The 26,246-nt window shown below is 35.3% G+C and overlaps 1 protein-coding gene across 1 annotated transcript in view; it reads left to right on the forward strand.

Moving 5' to 3' along the window:
* The window catches only part of LOC102524746 (multidrug resistance-associated protein 1-like), a 75,025-nt gene that overhangs the window by 18,569 nt on the left and 30,210 nt on the right, over positions 1–26,246 (forward strand). The window contains exons 6-16 of the mRNA XM_015249416.3: positions 3,240–3,494; positions 5,653–5,718; positions 8,558–8,695; positions 10,085–10,231; positions 11,913–11,997; positions 12,093–12,159; positions 12,684–12,810; positions 16,216–16,392; positions 19,469–19,636; positions 20,786–20,948; positions 25,893–25,968. Of these exons, the coding sequence (XP_015104902.2) occupies positions 3,240–3,494; positions 5,653–5,718; positions 8,558–8,695; positions 10,085–10,231; positions 11,913–11,997; positions 12,093–12,159; positions 12,684–12,810; positions 16,216–16,392; positions 19,469–19,636; positions 20,786–20,948; positions 25,893–25,968 (1,469 nt within the window). The remainder of the gene's footprint in view (positions 1–3,239; positions 3,495–5,652; positions 5,719–8,557; positions 8,696–10,084; positions 10,232–11,912; positions 11,998–12,092; positions 12,160–12,683; positions 12,811–16,215; positions 16,393–19,468; positions 19,637–20,785; positions 20,949–25,892; positions 25,969–26,246) is intronic.

The following is a 26,246-nucleotide window of genomic DNA, read 5'->3' on the forward strand; positions in this document are numbered from 1 at the left end:
AATTTAAAGTAAATTTAAATTTAATGACCATGTCTGGACTGCCTACATTAGTGGTTTAAAGGTTTGCTCTTCCCTTAATTGTGGTAATTATAAAATACAAATAAAATTGATAAAAGTCTGTTCCATTCTTTAAAATAGAGATACTTAGTTGTGGTCAGAAAGAGGTGAGGCAGAATCCAAATCCTGCACTTAGTGAGTCAGAAAGAGAATCCTGCATACAAAAGAACTGAAGAAAAATGAATTCTCCTAGATTTATGAGGATCCACCTTTATGTACATCATGTCTCATTAGAAGTTTGACAACCACTGTTTGAGAATCACTGGGATAGAAACTTTTAGGGCCCTTTCAGCTCTACATTATATGACATCTGTGACTTATTGCTAGGATGATGAGGAAAATATCATGGTTAACATTGCATAATATTCTGCAATGGGGGTCTGAAGGATAAACTGCATGAGGCAGAGGTTCTACTGTTGGAAATACATGGGGTTAGGAGGTACAGAAATGAGTACAAACCCTGCTCAGAAGATGATGATTGATAGATTCATTTAGCTAGAGGCTCTGTTTCATGTACAGGATAATGGGGAGGGATAGAGTGGTAAGACAGAAGAAATTACATGTTTTTTAAAGAACCTTGAAAAAAATATTGTAAAAATATAATTTAATTCTATAGGAAATTGGGATTCATTTGTGCCACGGGGTGGATGATCAGGAGAAAAGAATTGAGAATGATATGGTTGGAAATAAGGAGTACCTTGGAGCTATTTCAGTAGTTCCGGAAATAAAAATACAAACCAGGGCCATGGCAATGAGTCCAGAAAGGGACAGCTATGTAAGAGGGAGAACGTAAAATTGCAAAGCCAATTCCATCACCAGATGATAAAATGAACCATTAGTGAATTGTGCTCAGTAATAAACAAGACATTTCCTGTCTGTATAAAGGGTTTGTGAGGCTGGGAGCCATACCTGGTTCATCTGAGTCTTCTTAGAGCATAATTCAATCGATGAAGTGAGTGAAGTTTAAAACAGTGATGAGTCACATACTTGTGTTTTACCCTCCTGAGTTGATCCCCGACAAGGGTCCTTCTGCCCAGTGTCATTCGAGCCAGTGGAAGAAACCAAATTCAGTTCAGAAGCAAAGGAAAGCTTCATTCTCTGATCAGAGAATGGACAGGCACAAGCTCACTCTGGAACACAAGCTCTCCCTGGCAGGCTGTGGGCAGGGCTGGTTTATAGGGCTCTTCTCAGCGGGTGGGGAGGGGGCAGAGTTCTCCCGGGACTGGCAGAGCTGCGCTCAGTGCCGCTGCCGTCTTGAATTGCGGTGTTGGTGGCAGCGCTCCTGCACACGGTTCCTGAGCAGAAGTACGGGGGCAGCCGTTCTGCACTAGGAACTCTGGTCTGAAGGGCTGGGGTGGGGCAAGGCCCCTGCATGCGGCCCACTATGAGGAAGGGAAACCAGAATAAGCCCAAAAGAAAAGGAAAAAAACGGTTGGACTTTATTTTATTGCCCAGATTCCCTGCGAATTGTTAATGGACTTTGCCCGGGACAGTTGTGCTCTGTGTGTGTGTGTGTGTGTGTGTGTGTGTGTTTTCCAATAGGAGGGCATTTATTTGCTTCCTTGGATAATTTCTTTGAACTACTCAATCTTTTAGTATTTGCATAAAGACTTTAGTACTGTTTATCTTTTTCTTTTAGAAAAGCAGGGGAGGTCGCTCTCGCTCTGTGGCGCTCACCTTCTGAGATGGTCCGCACTCTGTCTGTGGAGGGTGTGTGTCCTAAGCCGTTTTCCCGTCTGAGTGAGGCAGACTGCTCTCTGTCTACGGAGTGTGTATCTCTCTAAATAAACTTGCTTTCACTTAAAAAAAAAAAAAGAAAGAAAAGTGGGAGAAAAGAGTTTATATTTGTTTATAAATGGTAAGTTGGGGGTGGATTCTAGTAGAGATCAATGGGTCACTCTAAAAAAATGCCATAATCTTAATGAAATGAGAATTATTGCTCTTGGATTTCCATTGTTTTACTTGGCCACATTAAGTGGTCAATAACTTAGGAAGATTAAAAAGCTACAATTGGAGGAGACGTGCCTAGAGGCTTAACTATCGTAGTGGCTAGTATTTTTACGCTTTTTTTCCTCTTATGGGAGTAGTATTTATTCTGTTTTATCAGAATAATCAGCACAACTAGTTGAAATGTAAAGGAGGATTGAACATTGTGGTAGCCATGGAGCTTAGGGGGACCTGATACCTGGTGAACCTCCCATGTCTGTGTGCTTGTTTTCCCTGGCTTTATATTATTCATTTATTGAATAAATAGGTTTTTAAGCTATTTTTAAAATTAAGTTTATTTATTTTGTTTTTTGGGAGGAGGGAGATAATTATGCTTATTTATTTATGTACTTTTTTTGGAGGAGGTACTGGGGATTGAACCCAGGACCTTGTGCATGCTAATCATGCTCTTTACCACTTTAAACTATATCCTTCCCTTGAATGAACTGATTTTGAGCGCCTCCTGTTATCTCATTTACTCTTGTTAGACCCAGCTCTCAGTCTTGTCTCTTTGAATCAGTGTGGTGGAAATTCCTTAAAACTTTTAGTGTATGTATGGTCTTTTGCTTCATTTCCAGTACAAATACCGAATTTTCACTATTTTTAGTTATTTATACATTTCACTGGGAATTTTAGATAAGTAGGAATTTAAACAAATGAATTTCTAATATCAACCTTGGTAAAAAGTTACCAATATTTAACCTGGAGGATATTGAATTCAATTTACAAGTATTAAATAAAGTACACAGAGGAAGAGTGAGAATTAGGCCTTGGAAAAAAAGAAAAGGAGTATTTCTATCTGCTCCATGAAGCCTTTCTAACACTTTTATCTTTCTAAATTCCCATGGCCTTCGTAGCTATTGTTATAATCAGCCTATGTGTAGGATATGTGCATAGGAGGGGGCTAAACTCTGCAACAAGGTTATAATAATCTCCTTAAGAATTGGTGTTGTATCATTTAAAAAATTAATAATCATTGGATATTCATTGATTTACTTGTGTACTTTGTATTGATAAACTTTGGATGGTTTAGCATTATAGGAGTGCCAACAAGCAGAAGGAAAGCTCAGTGCTGGAAATCTAGAACTGATTTCTTCCGTAGTCTTGCAATCCGCAAATTGTGAAGAGCTCTTGGTGACATATTTGCATGATCTACAGAACTCTCTTAAGTATTTTGCTTCTTTTTCTTTCCCCAGGCCCTACTTTTATCTAATGCTTCTAGAAAAAAGTTTTCCACTGGGGAAATTATTAACTTGATGTCAGCAGATGCCCAACAACTCATGGACTTGACGGCAAATGTCAATCTCCTTTGGTCAGCCCCTTTTCAAATCCTGATGGCCATGTCACTCATTTGGCAGGAGCTGGGTCCAGCAGTGTTAGCAGGGGTGGCAGTCCTTGTGTTTGTTATACCATTAAATGCTTTCGTTGCAACTAGAATGAAACAGCTGAAGGTAAGAAAATGATTACCTCATGTTACATGTGTCAGATGCTAAGCTTTCCGATTTGAGTTTATAATAACCATCTAGTTAATTCTCTATATGTGGAAAACAGAGGTTATAAATGAAATAATCCAAGTGTATCATTCATTTATTCAAGTGATATTAATTTGGCATCTATCCTGTGCTAGAACTGTGCCAGACACAGAAATTACAGCAGTGAGGAGAACTGTCAAGTTCCAGCTCTCATTGGGCTATTTGGAGGAGACAGTCATCAAGCAAGTAAATAAATACATAATGCCTGGTGTTAATTTGTGTATGAAGAGAAAGAAATAGGGTAAGGTGATCGAATAACAAGGGTATCATTTCACACACAGAGTCTGGGAAGTCCTCAGGAAAGATATGATCTATCAGCAGGGTAGGGGAGCAGTCCATGTGGATGTCTGAGAAGAAGACATATCAAGCAAAGGGAAAGGTGTGTGCATGGCCTTGAGGTAGGGATTCTTGGTCTGTCTGAAGAGTGGTGAGGAGCCAGCAGGCTGGAGTGAGAAAGGAGAGACTGCATGCAGCAATGGACAGTAAATGCTTAACTGAATTAATTTTAATATTCTTCCTCTCCATTCAGTCTGTCATTCATTGTACTGTCCATATGTTTTTGATGTCTGCTATTTGCAAGTCAGTGTACACCATGCTGTACTGTAGGAATGGAGGAACAGGACGTAGCCCACGTAGCTTTGAAGATCACACTGTTAAGGGAGAGACAGATGGTTTCATATGTTAAAGTAATGTACACAAATGCAGGATGTATTGCTTATGACACTTGTTAATTTAAATGGATCACAGTTTAACAATATCTATGCACTGACATGAAAATGCATCAACCATTGTTAGAGGAAAAAGTAAATTAAAGAAACACATATGTATATATGTATATTGTATGTCATGCATATATGTATAGTGTATGTCATGCATATATGTATACGTATATATAATTAATCAAAATTTTAAAATGTGAATATACCTGTGCACATGGATGTGACAGAGATAAATAAATGAAGATTTATATACATAGATTTAAATATATTTGTATAAGCGTAGAAGTAACCTAAAGGTAAAGCACCAGTCTTTTAATAGTTACCTGTAAGTGAAATTAGATGGAAAGAGAGATTTTCTTACTTACTACTTTAATACATTTAGATGCTGAATTTTTCAAAAAATTGCAGACTAGATGACTAGTCTTTAAAGATAACTAGAAAATAACATATAATTATAAAATAATTACGAATTCCACTAACCACACTCGTATTTAGAATAACAGGTGTTTTAATGAATGCTTTTAAACTAATTTTAAAAAAATATTCTGGATTTTAAATGATTATAAATCAAATTTTGGGGAGTGGAATTCATTTTCAGGACCTTTTTCTAGAAACCTAAAATATCCAAAGAGACTGCAATATTATGTACAAATATTCTAAACAGAAAGTGTGCCTTTAATCATACAAATAATATTAAGAATATTAACTTGTAAGTGTGTACTTTGTTAAATAGTGCAAATACTTATTACTACATGTAACATAATTGTGGTGATATTATTGGAGGAAACCCTTAAGAAGCAATACCCAAACAATGATAAGTATAAAACAATATAAATAATAAACTTTTGAATAAATATGTAATAATGGATAATATTTTCAAAAAAGCAGTATTTGAAAATATACAGTTTAATCACTAATTTCCAAAGTATTAATAACATTGAAGATAGTGTACTTAAAATATAGAAACTTTTTTTTTATTCTTTTGATACTTCTGTTGTTATGTATATGTAAATAATTGATAGAGTTTAGGGAGTTTTACTCCATAGAATATGGATATTATTTTATTATTCAATTTAAAACAAATCATGTCTAAATAAATATTATTTTCTACTCTTTTGGAAAGGGGGCATCTTGTCTTTATGTTAGTATTGGCTACTTTTAAGTTATAAAATATTTATTTATAAATATTTTCTAACAACAAAATAATATTGTATGAATATTATAATATAGTATTTTTCAACTAAATATTATATAAGATAGAGGAAATTGATTGTATTTTTTAAAATAGCTATAGCCATGTAAATTAAAGTGTTAGCAACTTTTGTCAAATATACTTTCATTTTCTTTCCATTACATAGAAAAGCAAAATGAGGAACAAAGATAAACAGATCAGACTGCTCTATGAAATCTTACATGGAATTAAGGTAATATAAAAAGGACATGCCTTTAATTTAACTCTTTAGTATATAGCAATAAGTTAATCAATAAATGAATTTTTGACCATTCTCAATATCAAAGTAATAATATATTTATAATTGTTGGGAGAGTATTTTAGATTTCAGATGTATAAGAATTCTTATTGCTGAAATAGTATTTAAATAAAGCCAAATAAGATGTGGCGTTTTCTTTTTGTTTCTCAACCAACAACTAAGCACAAATATCCCAAAAGTGACACAAAATATTACTTGTTTTAAGGGGGGAAGAGATGGAATGAAGCAGGGAAGAGTGGCAATACCATTGTCATCAGTGTGAAGGCAGATTTATGTGGGGGAAGTGATGAGAAGTCACTCAGGTTCTTTTACACAAATAAGCATGATCATTACAAATGCTATTCTACAAAAGGTATGTTACAGATTATCTGTTCCCTAGAAAAGCTATCCCCACCCGACACCACTAACGTTTTCTCTGTGATAAATAAGTGAAACCTCATGGATTTTTGTCTACAGATTGTCCTCAACTTAACAATGGGGTTATATTTTGATAAACCCATCATAAACTGAAAATATCATTCAGTGGAAAAATGTGTGTAATACATCTAGCCTACCAAAATCATAGCTTAGCTTAGCCTAGCTTAAACATGCTCAGAACACTTACATTAGCCTATAGCTAGGCAAAATTATCTAACACAGAGCCTATTTTATACTAAAGTGTTGAAAAACTCATTAATTTACTGAATACTGCACTGGAAGTAAAAAACAGAATGGTTGTAAGTGTATTGGTTGTTTACCCTCGTGACTATGTGATTGTCCAGCATCATGACAGAATATTGAATCATGTATTATTAACCTGAGAACAATCAAAACTCAAGACTGGAGGTACAGTTTCTACTGAATGAGTATTGCTTTTGCACCATTCTAAAGTCGAAAATCCTAAATTGAATCATTGTAAATTGAAGACCTTCTGTATATAGTTTCAAATCCTATTGTACCTGGATTATGCCTTACTCAATTTTTCTGAAGTGCAAAATTTGCAAAGCTCACATGGAATTTCCTTGTGACATTGACAACTGCATAGGACGTTTCCTCTTTCTGGTGCATCTATCATTATACACACAGAATATACCCATTATACGAAGACACTGATTCACTTTAGAATCTAATGATATGCTGTATTGTGCTGTGTAGAATTTTTACAAAATTGTAAATTACTGAAGTGAAAGACATTGTTAAAGATACCTTGAAAGGAAACTGGTATCCATTTATTCATCTGAAATTAAGAGTAGCAGCAAGTATCTCTGAAATTTAACTCAAATTATTCAGTAAGGTCACACATCTCCAAAGCATACAATTCAAATGCTTCTTGCATCTACCTCTTGGTGGGTTAATTGATAACCTCTGCATCCATAAAAACAAAACAAAACAAAACAAAACAAAAACAGTGATATATATTCATAGGTTTTAAATATTGATATTCACAAAAGAAAATCTGTATTCTCGGTAGGACTAGGATAGTGTAGATAAAGTAAAAGAAAATGTCCTCAGAATCTGAGCAAAGTTCAAGATTTGAAATAGCAGTCCCAGCAGTGAATGTACTAGAATGTTGATAGAAGTCCAAGTAACAATCAGGATAGTTTAAAGGTGTGAGCAGTTTGCATCCTTGGGGTCTGAAAACAGGTGCCTATCTCTGACAATGATAATAGCTATCTTTATGGAACATTTTCTATGTGTCACACACTGCTTATCATTTTATATCTATTTTCTTTTATAATTACAAATCTCAAGAAAAAGATTTCTCATTTCCATTTTACAAATAAAGAAGCAAAGTATCTGAGCAGCGAAGAGTCATATCTAAGTTCACAGAGCTGGTAAGAGATCATTAGGGATCTTCAGAGAAGCTGAACTAATAGGATGGATAGAAAGATAAATGGATAGATAGGTAGATAGATATTTACTTTAAGAAATTGGCTTATATGATTAGAGGGGCTGGCAAGTCTGAAATCTATAGGCTTGGCTAGCAATTTCAGCAGGAGTTGGTGTTGCAGTATTGAGCCTGGAGGCAGAATTCCTTCCTTCTTAGGGAACCTCAGTGTTTTCTCTTAAAGTCTTCAACTGATTAGGCGAGGCTCAACCATTTGGGGGGCATCTACTTAAAGTCTACTGATTTAAGTGTTAATCATGTCTGAAAATTGTCTTCACAGCAATAGCTAGATTGGTATTTAATCAAACAACTGAGCACCATAGCCTAGCCAAGTTGACACATGAAATTAACCATCCAAAGAGATAAAACTGGGATATGAATATAGGTATATCTCACTCTCAACTGTATATGGTGAGCCATTCTATGTTTCTGAATTTCCACATTTTCCATCTCAGAAAATAGTTTGCAATCTCAAAATACCAGTCACCTTACAGAAAATGGCTTGAAGTCCCAAGACATTAGTTTTCAAGAAATCAGGAGGCCAGGGAGAAGAGCTTAGTTTAAAAAATGGAAAGTGAACAGAATTGAGAGTTAGACCAGCAAGAAGTGACAGAATTGAGTTAGACAAAAATTGCTATGGAGCTTACGCCAGAAGCTGGGATGTTGCCAAAGTTTGGCTCAAGAGTAAGCTACTGGTGGGTAAGAAAGACATAAGGCTGGGGAAATGGTGATTTACTCCTCCCACCCACCCCTAAAAAACACAATTCAAGGAAATGTTTTGACTCAGTCAAAAACTGAGGCAATTTTATGTGTGTGTGTGTGTTACAGTGTGTCTATTTATATGTGTGCATGTTTTTATTTCTTCTATGATACTGGTTGTCAAATAGTCATTTGGCTTCTTTACAGATTCTCAAACTTTATGCATGGGAACCCTCCTATAAAAAGAAGGTAATTGAGATTCGAGAACAGGAACTGGAAATTCAAAAATCAGCTGGATATCTTGCTGTATTTTCTATGCTGACGTTAACTTGCATTCCATTCTTGGTGAGTGTGTATATCACTTCCTGTTTTGATTTTTTCAAATTTGACTTGCAGATTCACTTCCAGATTACCTGGAATTAAGGTGTCCAAAGTGAAACCCCCTATGTATGAATCAAAATGTTCAGGAAATGCAGTCATTAACCTATGAAGATTCGAGAACGAAAATTATAAAGGAGGGGGGATTTTTTTTTTGTATGTTCTCACTGGTCTGTATTTTATAAATATAATAAGATTTTACATCTTTGTTAATTTTTCATAAATGGAACATACCCCATCTTCATTCTTAAGTATAACCTGTATTTTCAGCTTTAGTTTTTTTTTTTATCTGTATGACTAATTCCTTTTAAGCAAGACCCAAAGGCATACTATACGGAGTTGGGAAGGGAAGTAACATTTATTGAGTGTTTATACTGTGTACTAGACAAGTTATATGTATCGCCTTATTTCATTCTTGCAGTAATAAGGCATTACTTTTCTCATTTCACGAAAGGAAGTGAAGTCCTTAGTAGTTTGGAAACATCCTCAAATTTATGGAATTAGTATCTGTAGGTGAAATGATATGAACTGAGGCCATTCTCTTTCTGTCACTTCATGCAAATATTGGGAATCTCATGTTATTTAAAGGGTATAAATTGCCTTGAGATATGAGGCAGTGGGTGAACACCAAAGGCTAAGCAAACCATTTGTAACTGAAGCATCAAATTTTAACCCACATCATCACTCTCAGTGGTGATGGGGTCAGGGGAAATTCCATATGCTTTCCTTGTTGATAATATAAAATATTATTAATTTTTATTTAAACAAGCATGCCAGTATTATAAAAGTAAAAGCAATATTTACATTTGGAATACTTTGGTAAAAATGTCCTAGAAGCATTTGCTTAAGACCGCCACATGTAGGTGATAGTCAATACATTCTCGTGCATAAATGAACTTTTCTGCCTTTTCTAAATGAAACTTATAAATGTGTATATAAATCTTATCTGTGATGTTTTATTCATACCTTCTTCGGTTAATATTAAGACACAGAGAAAGTTAAATTGCTACATATGAGACAGAATGTATGTACACATCACTGAAAAATAAGTTTACATAAAACTTCATTTTGAAAAACAGATAAATGGCTTTATGTTTTAAATGGGAATAATAACTCTAGTCAAAAGATGGCATGTTCTTCATGACTTCAAGAAGGAGGCTGGACCACTAAGACACACAGTTACATGATCTATACTAAACATTTATTTCGTATTCTTCAGCCATATTACTGAATAGTACTGAATTTTGGTAAACAACAAAAAAGTTATTAAAATTTTCTTTCCTAATTTGCGGTTTGTAACTCATAATGTTATCAGCATTGACTAATTGAAGAAAATAACGTATCTCTCTTTTTTAGGTATCCTTGGCAACATTTTGCATCTATTTCTTACTGGACGAAGGAAACATTTTAACAGCCACAAAAGTGTTCACATCTATGTCTTTTTTTAATATTTTGAGGCTTCCGCTGTTTGACTTACCAATGGTGATCTCAGCTGTGGTCCAGGTACATACAAAGTATCCTTAAACTGAGAATCATTCCTCCATTGAAATCTATGGTTTTACACATATTATTTCTTTGTTTTTTTTATTTAATTTCACTTTTTGTAGTTGTTTTACACTGCTTCCAAAGCTAATCTCCTTGAATTAATGAGCAATAGAGAACATTATAGGATGGAAGAAATCATGTCTTCTTTGCCTGTGCTTTTCTTCCATCAAAATAACTTTTAAGCTTTAATATACGATATTTTCTTGGCTAAGTGTTAGTTTCTTTTTTAGTTTTTTAAAATTTGGTGTTTGACACTATTAGATCGAAGTGTCCATTTTCTGTTTTCAGTTGAACCTTTTTAAAATAGGTGCTTTGTACGGAGCTGGATTTGAATTTTCCAGGGTTCAGCAGCATTTCATCTACTGAATGAATCAAGCAGGGAAAAAAGCACATTGTTAATATCAGCCTGCCAACAAACCTTGTGTGAAGTATCTGGTTCAGCCTGCTTTTATTATAATCTCCAAATGCCAGAGGCTCTTTAGATACTATAATGAGTAGGAAACTGCTAAAACCACAGGGAATCCAAAGAAGTGAATTCCTTGATGCCTTTGCCCTGTGATTTTCTCAGTTACATTTTTTGGATATCAGGCTTGGATTGTCTGGGTATCCCCCATTGAATCCTTTTCAAGTCTGGGTTCATAAACAAAGTGCATCTTTGCTCACTGGAACCAGCTCTTTCATCCTAGAACTTTGCCTTTTAATTTTTAAATTATCTGAATGAAGAGTAACATAATTCTGTGGTAAATATCAATTAAGCTATTTTTGCTATACAATATCTTTTTTAAATATTATTTTACTAATAATGGCCAACAGAGGGCATAGAAGTATTACTGATGTGATACTTCTAACACTTGTTTCACAGAACATTTCTCTTAAAGAAAATGTCAGAGTTCTTTGAGTTACAGTTTTGTTTTGCTTTTAAAATTAGAATTTGGCTAAAGGTCTGTTATCTCAAAGTATTTTCCAACTCCTGGTGGTGTACTACTGCCATCACTAAACAAATAAGGAGAACAATTGTCAAAAGAAAAGAAAAGAAAAAGAAAAAGAACAAGCCATGGAAACTGGTATGACACACTTGGTAAACAAACCACAGCCCAATTACATCCTATCCCTGAACAGTAGACATCTAGCATGACGTGAATAAAAATGTATGGGTGGTTTCATGCAAGTCAGTTTTAGGAAAAAAGATGATTATATTCATCCTAATTGTAGCAAAGCATTTTATAGCTATTTTACTTTAACTAAATGTTATTATTGCCAGAACTATGATTGTGTTTATGCTCAAGAGCAGAATTCATTCAACAATCCTAAAGTTGCTTTTAAAAACGAATCTTTCTCTAATTATTAGTTTAGTCAGTTGTATCTTTACTGGAACGTGAGGAGGAATTTTTTTTCTTCTTTCATGCTGTCCTACGTATATGATTTTTTTTGATCTTTGATCCTTGAAACTACTCTTTTTCTTTACTGGTAGACTTATTTATAAACACTAAAACAATGCAAACTATGTTTCCTGAATATTTTTGTTAGTATTTTCAATTTGCATCAAACATTTTTAATCATGCTGTAAATCACAGTAAATGCTTTCTAGTTTAACTTCTGCTTGAAACCCCCAAATTTCTGTCTGTGTTTGTTTTGATAGACAAGAATATCATTGGGTCGTTTGGAAGATTTTCTCAACAGTGAGGAACTTCTTCCTCAAAGTATTGAAACAAACTACATAGGAGGTCAGCAGTTCCTCTTTGGAATCAATATTTATTTGACTTTGGGGCTGAAGATAATTGGTTCTAAAATACGTTCTTCTATTTATTTTTCTTCCTAGATCATGCCATTGGCTTTACAAATGCTTCCTTTTCCTGGGATAAAACAGGGATTCCAGTATTAAAAGAGTAAGTCATGGTTTTGGGGAAATTCAAAGCAAAAAACTTTTAGCATTGAATTCTATAATGTGCCACGTTTTTATTTTTCAGAGTTTTTTAAGCCGAAGATGAGTATGTTAGAATTTACAAGATTTTTTAAAAAATTGGACGGGGTAGTTCGGTTTATTTATTTGTTAGTTTATTTATTTCAGTGGAATTTAAACTGGGGATTGAACTCAGGACCTCGTGCATCATGCACTCTACCACTGAACTATACCACTGAGCTACCTTTTTTTAAATCTCTCACTGTACCTTTCATTTTTATGGTTGTTTTTACTGTCTTTTTTTTCCTGTTCGCTTGCTCTTTTCTTCTTCAGCATTTGTTATTTACGTTTTGGACAGTTTAGTTTTTGTAGGATAATGTAGAACAACATAAAGAGCAGCAATTTTAAAGGCAATGTTCAGTGCGTACAGTGACTTGTCTAGGAATATACATTAGAAACAATTATAACAAGAATTTCCTGTATCATCTCTCTCCTTTTCTTGTCATGCAGCTTGAACATAAAGATTCCAGAAGGAGCTTTAGTGGCTGTTGTAGGGCAGGTTGGGTCTGGAAAATCATCTGTGCTTTCTGCTATCCTGGGGGAAATGGAGAAACTTACAGGAGTAGTCCAAAGAAAGGTAAAGTCAACAATGCATTCTTTCCACATCTCCTAGTGTAATAGGCTATAGCCAGCACATCATTAATGTCAGTAAGAATTTATCAAATTGATTTGAAGATGCAAGTATTTAATGAGCATTTCTAGTTTGTAACAAACATTTAAATTCCCACAGAAATTGATTTGCTATGGATGGATTAGTAGCAGCATTCTGTCCTCCAAATACTTCAGCAAATCGTTTAGGAATGCTTATGGTAATTGTTTGATGATATTAACTAAATTGCAACCAATTATAGAGAAACGAATGTGATTTATAATGTAATTTGATTAGGTTTCTAATTACCATTCATTGCGATGTTCCCTAAGTAATTATGGCCATTCCATTTCTGAGATGTCTTGTAGTTGCTCATGGGAAGGATCTTTGACCTAGAAAAACCTCAGGAAAATAATATTAATAGCTTACATTTAAATTTCAGCCTTCTACTCCAGCCATTTGTTCTATTCTTTTTAAAAAATTTTATTGAAGTGTAGTTGATTTGCAATGTTGGGTTAATTTCAGGTATACAACAAAGTGATTGTTATGCATATACATACATATATTTCTCAGATTCTTTCCCATTAGAAGTTATTACAAGGTATTGAATATAGTTCCCTGTGCTATACAGTAGGTCCTTGTTGTTTATCTATTTTATATATAGTCTTCAGTATGTGTTCAACCCAAACTCCTAATTTATCTCTCCTCCTGACTCCTTCCCCCTTTGGTGACTTTGATTTGTTTTCTATGTCTGTGAGTCTATTTCTGGTTTGTGAATAAGTTCATTTGTATCATTTTTTTAGATTCTACATGTTAGTGATATCATATAATATTTATCTTTCTCTATCTGGCTTAACTTCATTTAAACGATAATCTCCAGGTTCATACATGTTGCTGCAAATGACATTATTTCATTCTGTTTTATGGCTGAGTAATATTCTGTTGTGTATATATATATGCAACATCTTTATCCATTTGTTTATTCTTAAAAGTCAGTAGGAATAAGAATTCCACAAGTTCTCCATCAACTCTTTCTTTTTTGAAATACTAGACTATCTAATAAGTTTTTTTCTTAGATCTAGGTAACTCTTAAGTAAAATACTACCTAATCTGTCTTTTTCACTTGTGGTAAGATGCAGAAGCACTATGGATCTCAGACCAGTCTCTTCACAATTTTTTTCTCTCTAGAAAAAGTCAACTCTAAATCCTTTCATTTTTCTTCATAGTATGTCTTTCCTCATATCTCTGTATGTTTCCTGATCCCAGTCCTTCAGTGACTAATTTTTTATTCATTCTTTTCTCTTTTAGCATTGCTATTCCTTAGTTTAGAATCAAGTGTGATTTCTAGGGCTTTTTTCTGATAAAGTTATACGTAATGAATACCACTTTTCTGACCTTAAGTATACTATCTTTGTATCCCTGTGCTCTTCCTAATGATTACAGCTAGCTGTTTGTCTATCGATCAAGATGACTATAACTTTCCTAGGCCAGTGAATATCCTTTATAAATATAATGCTTTTCATATTGATTTGACTTTCATTCAATTTCTTCAGCTATTTTTACAGAGCAACCATTGAGCACATACTATGTGCCTGGCACTTAATACCAGGGATATAAATATGAATAGGATGCACTACTCCACTTACAGAGTTCATAGTCTCATGAGGAGATACCAAGATCAATTCCAAGATCCTCTATTCTCAGTATCAAAGGCTTATATCACACATCATTCATGCATTCCCTGTTCTTTAATGGAACATCAGAAATGTAGAGACCACTTTTGAATTAGCAAAACTTCTATTGCATTAATGGTTAATACAGTAAAATGATTGTATTATTCATGATTAAATTTAATCTATTAATGATTATATTTATTAATGATTAAACTTAATCTATTAATGATTAAGAATGAAATGAAACAAAAACACATTTTCATTTGTATGTGAGATAATAATAATAATAATAATAATAATAATAATAGGAAAACTTTATATCTTTGTGAAAATTGATTCACTCTTTTTCAGGTCCTGTCATACCAGTGCATCAAGTCTATGCCTCTCAATGAAGTATTAGGTTCCTGTTTTATTTTACATGGCATTTTTTTCTGTTCTGCAGTCTTCTCTCCCGTGTCCTTTACCCTTTAGTCCCCTTATCTTGCCTAATATAGAGCAAATATTCAAAACCTCTATCACCTGAGGACTGATTTAATATGCTATTATAATCAAAGGTTATTCACTAAGCAAGGCCATTCAAGAGCAATTACTTTTGTGTTCAAGATCAAGTCAGGTCACAATTATATTGTTTTGGCTCAAAAGCCACTGTATGTCTTACATGCTCAACAAGGAAGAATTAAAAGTTAATCTTTGATCTCCAGAGTAGTTGGTAGGAATCAAAACGCTAATAGTTACATACAGGTCTACGTCAGAAAGTACTTTAAATGCGTGGTATTGTTAGAGAGTACACAATAATCAGAATGCTCCAAAATCAGTGTTTGGATAGAATCCATGGGGCAGATTGAAAGGTAAGTCTATTTGAACCCACAGTTCAAATACTGTATGTCATTTGGAAGACAAGGGTTAGTTAAAAGGATATTTTAAAAGAACCACTGTGTGACATCTCTCTCTACTCAGTCCTCCTTCTTCCTTTCCTTTCACAAGAACTGATCCCAGGTAAACGACTTGCACCCCAGACTCAGTGTTATGGGCTGAATTGTGTCCCCCCGCCCCCAAAATTCATATGTTGACGTCCTAACCCCTAGTACATAAAAATGTAACTGTATTTGGAGATGGGGTCTTTAAGGAGGCGACTACCTGAAAATGAAGTCTGTAGGGTGGGCCCTAATCCAGTATGGCTGGTGTCTGTGTGAGAAGAAGAAATTAAGACACGCACAGTCACGCACGCGTGCAGGGAAGGCCGTATGAAGACTCAGGAGAAGACAGTCATCTACAAGCCAAAGAGACAGGCCTCGGGAGAAACCAGCCCTGCCAACACCTTGATCTCAGACTTCTAGCCTCCAGAATTGTGAGAAAATAAATTGCTGTTGTTTAAGCCACCAGTTTGTGGTACCTCGTTAGGATAGGTAGAGCTGACTAATCACTTAACACCTGCTTCCAGAAATCCCATCAGGGAGAGAGAATTTTGATAGAAGCTGCAGTGAAAGTAAATAAACAGTGCAATGACCCATTTGAAGGGGCCTCTCAGAAACACGTATAAGATTAAAGCAGATGTGAGATTAAAATGTAAATAGGATGTATTTACATTTAAGAAATAACATAATTTTTAAGATTCAATTTAAAGAAAGTAAAGCCATGGACTAAATATGTTCCTTTAATGTGGTGCATACAACGTCTCCTCTCCCCTTAAGAGTGTTTCTTTTATTTATTTCTTTTCTAGGGCTCTGTGGCTTACGTTTCCCAGCAGGCCTGGATTCAGAATTGCATTTTGCAAGAAAACATTCTCTTTGGCTCCGTCATGCAAAAGCAGTTTTATGAGCGGGTGTTGGAAGCCTGTGCTCTCCTCCCTGATTTGGAGCAGTTACCAAATGGAGATCAAACTGAGATTGGAGAAAGAGTAAGGAAAATATATTTTATCATATGCAGGAATAGCATTCCATTCAGCTGCACTAATAAAATATTTATAACCCTTTTACTAAGGTCTTAAAGAGCTATACAACTATAATTTAAAAAAGTCAGTGTAGAATTTCTATGAAGGAAATGGCAATATTAAGGACAAGTGATTATTTATTATGGACTATTTGGAAAACAGATTAAATATCAGCAGGAATTTCTGCTGTTACATCCAAATGGGGGCGTGAGAGCCCACCAGCTGGGTCATCAACATGTTGTCTTAGTTGCTGGCATAATGCATTTTGCTGTCTAATGAGTGAGTAATAGTTTTGTTTCTTCCTGTATCTCTTGTGCACAAAGTCAAGCCCAGGACAGTAGCAACAGAACACCAGTCTCTGGTGGCACCAAGGGCAGGTTTGAACGAGGCTCTGGGATGATGCTGTCATTAACGTGCCAGTTCCACATCGGTGCATTCTGGTTTAACAGGACTTGCTTCCCAGGCCTCTTATTCTTTGTTCTGTTTTATTTTCATTGCGTTAATGAATAATCATTATGCTGCCCAGTGTTTTGGAGTTAAAAACAAAACAGAACAAAACAAGATATCATGAGCCAACGTGTGAACCCAGAGAGATTACCCCCAACCCATGACTAAAATCTCCATTAATTAAACATGAATGCAAAAGCAGCCTCTGTGATGATTCATGTGTACTCTGAAGATAAGTAAATAATCCTTAGTGCTCTGAATTTCTGAGGAGAGTTAGCATAATATTGCTGGCATCTTTCCCCCTGGCCTAATGTTGTTTAATAGTCTTGTTATATCAATTGAAAAATACATTATAGGAACAAAATTGTAGAAAGTGAAAATATTTAAAATCTAAGATGAGGCAAAATTTACCTCTTAATTAGACTTATATTGGCTTTCTTCATAGCCTTCACCTTGCAGATGTATTTTCTCAATGTTAAATAGATCATTTATTTTCCAACCTCTGTGTTTTCTCTGGCGTCTTCACTGTTCCTAGGCAAAATGGCACCATAGCTAAGATTATGCAGAAATATGACTTCTTTAAACTTGTTAATGCTTATGAACATTATATTGATAAAGTCAATCTCTAACACTATGAAATAGCTAATATGTAACAAAAAGAAATTAAAGTGGAAAAAATTCAAAATGTGAAGTGTAGGTTTAATATAGTCATTTAATGTTATTGCCACTTATAATTTCTTCTTTTTGTATTTTTGTAATTCAATTTCTCCCAGTCTAATGATGTGCTTTAAAACAAACATGTGATCGAATATTTCAAAACGAAATCTGTTTACAGCTACTTGTGAGACAACCAAGGTAACGAACGTAGAATTTCCCTCACTTACAGCCATCTTTTCCTTTGGCGTTCTTCAGCTGAGCACAAATATTGACTAATATTTTCTACGCCCTTATTCTGCTATAGGGTACATAACGGTAAGCAAGAGAGCTGTCACCCTGTCTTCAAGGGATTTGCAATCTACTGGATCTCAGCTAATGATATTATAAGTTGTCTTTCCCAGTATTTATTAATCACCTAATGTTGGACACAGTAGGCTAGGAATGCAGGGATAAACCAGGTAGGAGCTCACAAGAGAGTGAGAGACTGACATGGGCACTGCCACTCCTCGCAGTGGGATGCGTAAACAGAACATGGCAGGACAGGAAGGGAGGGAACGAAGCACTTTACTTGGAATGCTGGGTAGAAGATAGATTTCAAAGAGGACTTCTTAAAGGGAGTAGCTTTTGAGTTGAGAAGGGAGGTTAAGGGCCCTGAAGCAGAGAGAACAGCCTCTGCCCAGATACAAAAGGGCAGACTGGTCTGCTTGCCGGTCCCGGTCACTTGAGGGCGGCATTGGGTGAGTGGCTGAAAAGTGTGTGAATTCCAGAATACAAGTATCTTAGACTTATCCTAAGGGATTTGCTGTTGCTCATGGATGTTGGGAAGAAGGAGATGTGGGCATCCAAGATTTTTAAGCAAGATGATAACATAATTAAAAGGATAAGTGATGACAAGTCAGAGGATGGATTGGAGAGAGGAGTAACTGGGTGATACTAGTTGATGTTGATTGTGTCTGTACTCGGTGTTGGAATTGCCCTAAGTATTTTACACTTATCTTATTAAATGCTCATGACAAACTCATGTGTTGGTGGCTCTTATCATCACACATACACAAACACATACACATACACTCATATATGTATCATACTACTTTGTATATATTTTTTCACACCTGGCTGCACTACTAAAATGTGACCTCTCCATGACAGGGGCCCAGTTTCATTTATCTTTAAATCTCAAATGCTAGCATAGCACCCAGAATATAGTTATACAAAGGAGATAATTGTTGAGTAGGAGGAGGATGAGAAAGGCAAAGAAGCAATGGCATTTTACAATTATAGGTCACTGGCTAAGTTCTGTGCTGCACGGAGAGCTTTTAAACCAGCCCTGTAAACACTCAATATAAAATAAATCAAGTAAATTAGGCCTTGCCCCATAATTCTCCATACATGGCTGTACATGTCCACTTTAATTCTCACATGGAGTGATGTATGTTCCTTATGCTTGCTTCTTAGAGTTGTACTTTTGCCAACAAGACTTGTACTAATCTTCCTATAGAAGAAAATAGGACATGTTGATTACTGCTTTGCTAATTTAACTATTATTCTCAATTTCCTATGTGTCAATTTAAAAATGATCACTGGTGTTAGTATATGGTTGGCAGCCAAAACTCTAGTTTAATATTCCACAGGCACGACTTTTCAGAGCTAGGAAATTGGAAATTCTTTTCTCCTTAATTGTAGCAGCTACTTTTGAGAGCAAGCAATTAAAAGAAAGTAGATATATCTGTTAATTTGCACGAGTTATTAGCACTAGGAAATAGAGGGGGAGGGGGAGGCCTTTGGAATTTCAGGATAAAGAAAGATTTGAGTGTTGGTCTTGAGTTATTACCAATGTCTGCTGCAGAAGAGAATTTGGACACAAATATATGTGCTTTGAAATTTGCACATTTTCCCTCTAGTCTTGGGTTTTATTTATTTATTTTTTCTTCATTTTCAGGGTGTGAATATAAGTGGGGGTCAGAAGCATCGAGTAAGTCTGGCCAGAGCCGTATATAGTGGGGCCGACATCTATCTCCTGGATGACCCCTTGTCTGCAGTTGATGTTCATGTTGGGAAGCAACTTTTTGAAAAAGTGATCGGGTCCTCCGGCATACTGAAAAACAAGGTAGTCAGAGCGTCACTTCTGCTTCTGTGAAGGGGAGAGGGTAATCTGCACAGCATTGTCCCTAAAATTCTAATATTTTGTTTATTTGTTGAAATAAAGTGGTCAAATATCACATGAAAAAAACAGGATGTCATACTGCTCTCTTACGGACAAACTTTAATGAATATTTTTAAAATTTTGCAAGTTTACTCCAAGTTACCTCATTGACCAATACCATATTGTAAGGGGATTTATGTGTCAAAATGAGTTATTTTTAGTTTACTTAACTATTTTGAAAAATGGTATTTTGGTGAATAGCACCTTTATACAAAATTATATTATTTTATTATTACTTAAAATTTGGTATTATTAACAGCAGTCATAACAATCAATTGTTTTGTGAAGAAACCAAGAAGAAAGGAATTAACATTTGTCAAGGGCATATCATATTTGACACTAAATTAGTTTATTTAGTTCTTATAGGAAGTCTCTGAGACAGGCATTATATTATTCCTGTTTTACATATGAAGAAACTTGGTGCTCAAAATGGCTTGATAACAGCTGCTTAGCTGAAGAACCATGGAGATTTTTAAAAGTCATTCTGACCACAAAGCCATTCTCATTCCTTCACAATATGTGTTTCTAATTTACTAATACAGAACACTCTGGAAAAATGAAATGAATGTATAAAATGGTAAAATAAATACCTAAGTAAATAATAGACTGATGTCTTTACTTACTGAAATGAACCCAAGATAAAATTTCTCATTCAATTTTATGTGTATACATAAATAATATACAAACACTTAAAAATAAACACCGTGAATTATAACTTTAATTGAGCATGTTTTTGTAATGCTACATACAGGATCTTAGAAAAAGGAAACGAGAATGACAGGTATAAGATTATTAATTTGTTGTAAAATGGATTCATTTTTAATAAACAAAGAATACCTGAACAACAGGTTAAAAACATTTGCCAACTATTTTTTTGTCTAGCAGTGTATCATCATTTATTATAAAATATATATATGCTGCCTTAAATTGGTGCCTACCAAGAATTACCGCCTGAAGTAGTCAAAACAAACAAAGACTGCAGCTCTCTTAAAAATAGGTTATTTTTGCCATTTTTTTTTTGTAACCCAAGGAATAAAACATTTTGTTTTTCAGACTCGAATTTTAGTGACACACAACCTCACACTTCTACCACAGGTGGATCTTATTGTTGTGATGGAAAGTGGCAGAGTAGCGCAAATGGGGACATACCAGGAACTGCTGTCCAAACCCCTAAGTCTCGCGAATTTGCTTCAGGCCTTCAGTGGGCAAGAAAAAGGTGAGGATACAATGAGAAGCAAGCCTCAGGTGCAGTCTGCTTACCCACTGGAACTGCCTGATTTTCGCTGTGCATTTCACTTCATTCATGCTGCTTGAGTCAGGAGCTGGGTATCTTTCTTTCTCTGGAAAGGAAGCACGTACATTGGGACACACCAGCTAAAAATCTGCCTCATCTATGGTCTTTTAAGCAAAAGTTTATGCCCCAGGTTCTGTTCATCTATGAAATAAGAGATTAGATGATTTATATGCTCTGTGGCAGGTTTAGAATATTATGGGTCTAAACATTCTACTTTCTTTTAAATTAAGAACAGGGAGCATAAATCCATGTCAAATAAATAATAAATATTTAAAACGTATTACTGCATGTTGTGGGAGAGAAACAAAAGGAAACGAATCTGAAAAATGACAAGGAGGCATGATATTTATCTAACTTTTATAAAATAACAATTGAGTTTACTCAGTACTAACTTTTGTTACTATAGTCTTAGTATTTTGAACTAAAATTCATAGATGCTTATGTAAATGAAGTGGTTTGATCGTTATCTAATTAGGACAAAAGGATGTTTGAAGTCTAGCAATAGTTTAATATCCCAAAGACCAGTCATTTCCCAACTCTGAACATTGGATCTCTTTTCCAGCTACAGATGGTTTCTCATGGAGATCACCATCTTGATCCTTGCCCTATTCCTTTCCAGAACAGCACTGAGAAATGCCTGTAAAATCAGTGAACTATTTCATAATTTCAGGGTAAAAAGAAGAAATATAGACCTATGTCTTAGCAGTTCCTACATGAACTGATTTCCATTAATTCACTTTACACTTTACCTGGATTATAAAGGTCAATAAAATATGATCTTTTTAACAGGATCGCTGCAATTTAGTATTTTAATGCCATGAAATCAAAAAACAAAGCCATTCTGCTGATGTGTTTCTCTAAGCTAATACACATTAGGTTTGTATTACTATTTTTTTATTCCTTGTTTACACTCCTTTTTCAAATTCGCATACTCTATATGGAGATGCATTCAGAAATATCTGATGCATCATCAGATGGCTGTGGTCCTTCTTAATAAAAGAAGCACCTTGTCTTTTCTTAATGGCTAGCAATTTTGGAAATGAGCTCTTGCCTGTTTGTTCAGACTAAGTAATAATTTATGTTTAGAGTGTAGGAAAGCTGTGTCTGTGAGTGTCTCCTCGGGCTAGAATGAGGATGTGGTCTCCAGCCCCAGCACTAAGGTAGCCTCCTGCTGGGCAACTAATAGGTACTCAGTAGCCGTTTGTTAAACAAGTGAATCTACCTCCTTTGTTTCTACAGAAGTTTGTCTCCTCAGTTAATGGGATGACTTGGAATGCTATGAGCCAGTGTATTTTTTTCCCCCACTTATCTTAAAGGCTAAGTGAAATATAAATTGTATTATTTTGGAAAATACAGCTCTAAAAGCAAGCAGTCTGTAAGTTTTACGTTCAAAATTTAATTTACCATAAAATATGAAACTCACTTTTGAAATTTGTGGAATTTGCTCTTGTTTAAATTTCTGGCTTTGGAAACAAACATCATGCTTTCTCTGCATTGATATATCTTCTGTGTACACAAGTCCTCTGTGGTAACAAGTGGAAAGCAGTGTTATTCTTGAAGTTGTGCTGACATTAATAGATGTTACTATCTTGCCATCAGAAATACGCAAGAGTTAGAAAAATATAAGTTGAACTTTTTCTAATTACTTCAATATTGTATCTTTTCTGTTAAAATTCAGAAAGGTGGTAAGTAATGGCAATTTTTGTACTAGAAATAGAATATGTTTGCAAAAATGAATATTTCTGGAATTTTGATTTCTTGGATGCTGAATAAAAAATATATATGTAAAGGCTTTTTAAAAGCAGCCATAAAATTACTTTACTCATAATAATGATAGATAGATAATTTGTAAAAGGCCAGACGTATATAGTATAATTTTATTAGTTACCACATAGAGCAAGACAAAAATAGATTACCTGATATAAAATTGATATAAAACACCGTACCAGACAACAGCTTCAACCTCATTTACATTCAGTGTCACACTCCTGCAGTACTGTCCTCAGACCTGGGCCAGTGTGCCCCAGTCCTGTACTCCATGTTTTAGAGCCTCTGCTCTGCCTTCCCTGGCTGGCTCTCTGGCCAAAGCCTAGGGGTTATGCCCATCAGAGGTCCTCTTCCCACTCCCCGACTCCTTGACCACTCCAGGTCCTCAGGGTCCCATAATTCTCTGCCCAAATGACCTATGGTTATTCCAGGGACCTAGGCTTATTCTTCAGTTCTGCCCTCCCAAAGGTAGGCTGCTCTGCTGGCATTCACCACTCTTTGGCCTAAGGAGTTTAGTTTTTTTCTTTTGGAGGGGGTTTGGCAGAGCCTGGGCATGTCACTGAGGTGTTCACAGACATGGTGAAGGTTGGAGCTGGGGTGGAAGAGAAGCCACAAGGGCCTTGACTAGGAGCCCCTCACCCGGGTCTGCTGTGTTCCCCAGAGGAATTCTCAGGGCTCCAAGCCCTCTCACCTGGACTTCGCCTTCCAGGTAGTTTGGAAGGCATGTGTGCCAGGGTAAGCTATAGAACTTATTTATGAATCTGTTAGTTCTGTCTGTGACTATTAAATAATTAGAAATTGGCACACAGGCCTTCCTTTATACTCCTCCCCGGTTCCCACAGATGTTAGGTGCACGCCTGTCCCCGTGGGAAATTCCTTTTTCTTATTTGCATAAATAGTAAGGAAAAACATCTAATTATACGGGAGAGCATTTTTATCAGGATTTAGGAGAAACGGATTCCCTGAACAGGGAGTATGATTTGAGAAGTGTGACCCTCAGTTCTAAAATCTCTCTGTGATCTATTGTTTATTTATTATAATTAATTTTTTGGTCTTGATTCTGTTCAAAAATTCCTTTAAAAGGTACATAATTCTTTTATTTAAAAATTCTTCTTAACTTATACGACACTAAATTGGGAGTACAAGTCATCACAACATTGTGGAAGAAAAAGTTAGAACCAGGAGCCCTGGGTTCTAATACAAGTTTTCATAAAAATGACCTAACTTCTCTGGTTCTTCTCACTTACGAAAAATAAAATAGAACTTGAACTAGGTCCGTTTTTCCTAGTGGCTGATACGGAAGTGAACAATGCACATTTGTATCACTCCTTTTCCCCCAACACTGCTTATAACACAGACAATTTTTCTTCTTTTCCTATCATTCTCACATTCAGTACTGGAGTTGAAAATAGATGACTAGAAAAAGCAGAGTTCACAGTATGATTTGGGTTTAGACACACTGGATCTCTAAAAATGTGTGTAGCTCTGAAAAATCTACAAGTCTTACCTCATGGGAAAAATCTACAAGTCTTTCCTCATGGGAATATATGTAAGACAATCAGAGGTGAGAAAAGGGTTTATGAAAAACGATACGAAGACTAAAGATGAATTTATATATTCATAGCCTAGACTTAGGCTAATTCTTACCCACACTAATGTTACTGATGACAGGTAGGATGGCTTGGGCATTGATTATGTCAGTAGATTCACAAGCGTTACATTTACTTAATTCTTTCCAAAACCTCCTGAGGCTTCTTGGTCCTGATTTTACAAAAAGATTAGATACCTTGCACGAGTTAAGACAGATTGTTAAATTTCAGAATTTGAATCCATTGTTGCTGCTGTTTCATGCCAGATGCCAATCAAACTCTTAAACAGTGTATCAAACCTGTAGGAACAAGTACACTTAGTGTGAAAGACAGGAAGGAACGTGGGGCTCAGTACACTTGTTCTCTCTGTCTCTGTCTCTTTGACAACTCTGGGTTTCAGGCAAGTCACTAACCCTATCTGAGTTTTATTTTTCCCTACAAAATAAGGGTAAGCTTACCTAGTCTTTTTATCTTACCAGTTCATTTTGGCACTCCAACTGTATAGTGTATGTGAACACATTCTATACATTGTACATTTAGCATTGTTATTATCAGCTATAAAGAAAATGTGCCTTAGGCTGGAGAGGCTGAAACATCTCCAAATTGAATTTTCATTCTGTGAGACATGGAATCCTATTTTCATAGAAGTGGTTGATGTAAATCAGGGTCTTCCATTAAGGGCTGGATGTTTACTTCTAGAAATAAGAAAGCATAGAATTCATATAAGAGACCTGAGAAATCTCTAAGTCCAATCCCTTCCTTTTAAAGATAAAAAATTTGAAATTCAAGGAGTTTAAGTATTATACTGTACAAACAGACAGAATTCTCCCTACCTCTGAGAAGCTTCCCATCGAATTCACTAACAGTATCTTGAACCTCAGTCTTGTAGTTCTAGGTAAGTGGCTTTGGTTTGTGTCATCTGCTTTACTTCTCTGTGCTTTTTATCCCTAAAATGTGGACTGTAAAATAATAATTGTAGTATCTTCTTAACAGAGGTAGTTATGAAAAAATAAGAGTTAATATTTGTAAAGCTTTTAGAGCAGTGCCTGCTACAGAAAAAGCTATAATTAGTATTAATGACATTAGTAAGAACATGACAGAAATTTGAGGAATTTACCATTGTATTTTTGTAATAATCTTCACAATAATAACATTTTTATAAAAAACTTGATGAAATTGCATTTTTCTTTCAGAGACTAGAGTTGTGTTCCTCTTGGGCAAATACTTAACCCCTTTGTGGAAGATCCAAAACAGATTAGCACTCCTCCCTGACGTCCAAAAAAGAATTTCTCTGTAGGCTTTTTCATTATGAAATCTTAGTTTTATTAAGACATTACAAGAAATTTTAGGTGAAGGGGAAATAATGGGGAAAATGAAAGGGCTTCCAGTATACCCATGGATCCAGAATACAAGAAATTCTTGAACTTGTGTAATCTTTCATCATATTTCTCTCTATTTTGTGCATTGTGTGTTTTATGGATATAAAAGTACTCACCATCTTCCTCTCCAGCTCATGCTTTAAAGCAAGTCAGTGTAATCAACTCCAGAACTATACTGAAAGACCAAACCCTGGAGCAAAATGATAGGTGAGTACTAGGATAATAGTAGGCCTAGCATTAATTTCACTTCTTAGCCTTTATAATGCATCCTATAAAAAGGATCTGTACATTATAATGGGTATAAAATATACTTAGTGGTTTCCAGATTTTAAACTATAAAGTTAGACAGTTTTATCTAAGTTTTTAAGTGAGATATGTGACTTAGTTTGGGAAAAATAGTAACTCAGTGATTTGTAGCCAGATTCTAGTAGAAGAAATCTACTCTGATTTGTGTGTATGTGTGTGTGTGCACTAAAAATATCTCC

Source organism: Vicugna pacos, chromosome 1 (genome assembly GCF_048564905.1).
Source record: "Vicugna pacos chromosome 1, VicPac4, whole genome shotgun sequence".
NCBI lineage: Eukaryota > Metazoa > Chordata > Mammalia > Artiodactyla > Camelidae > Vicugna > Vicugna pacos.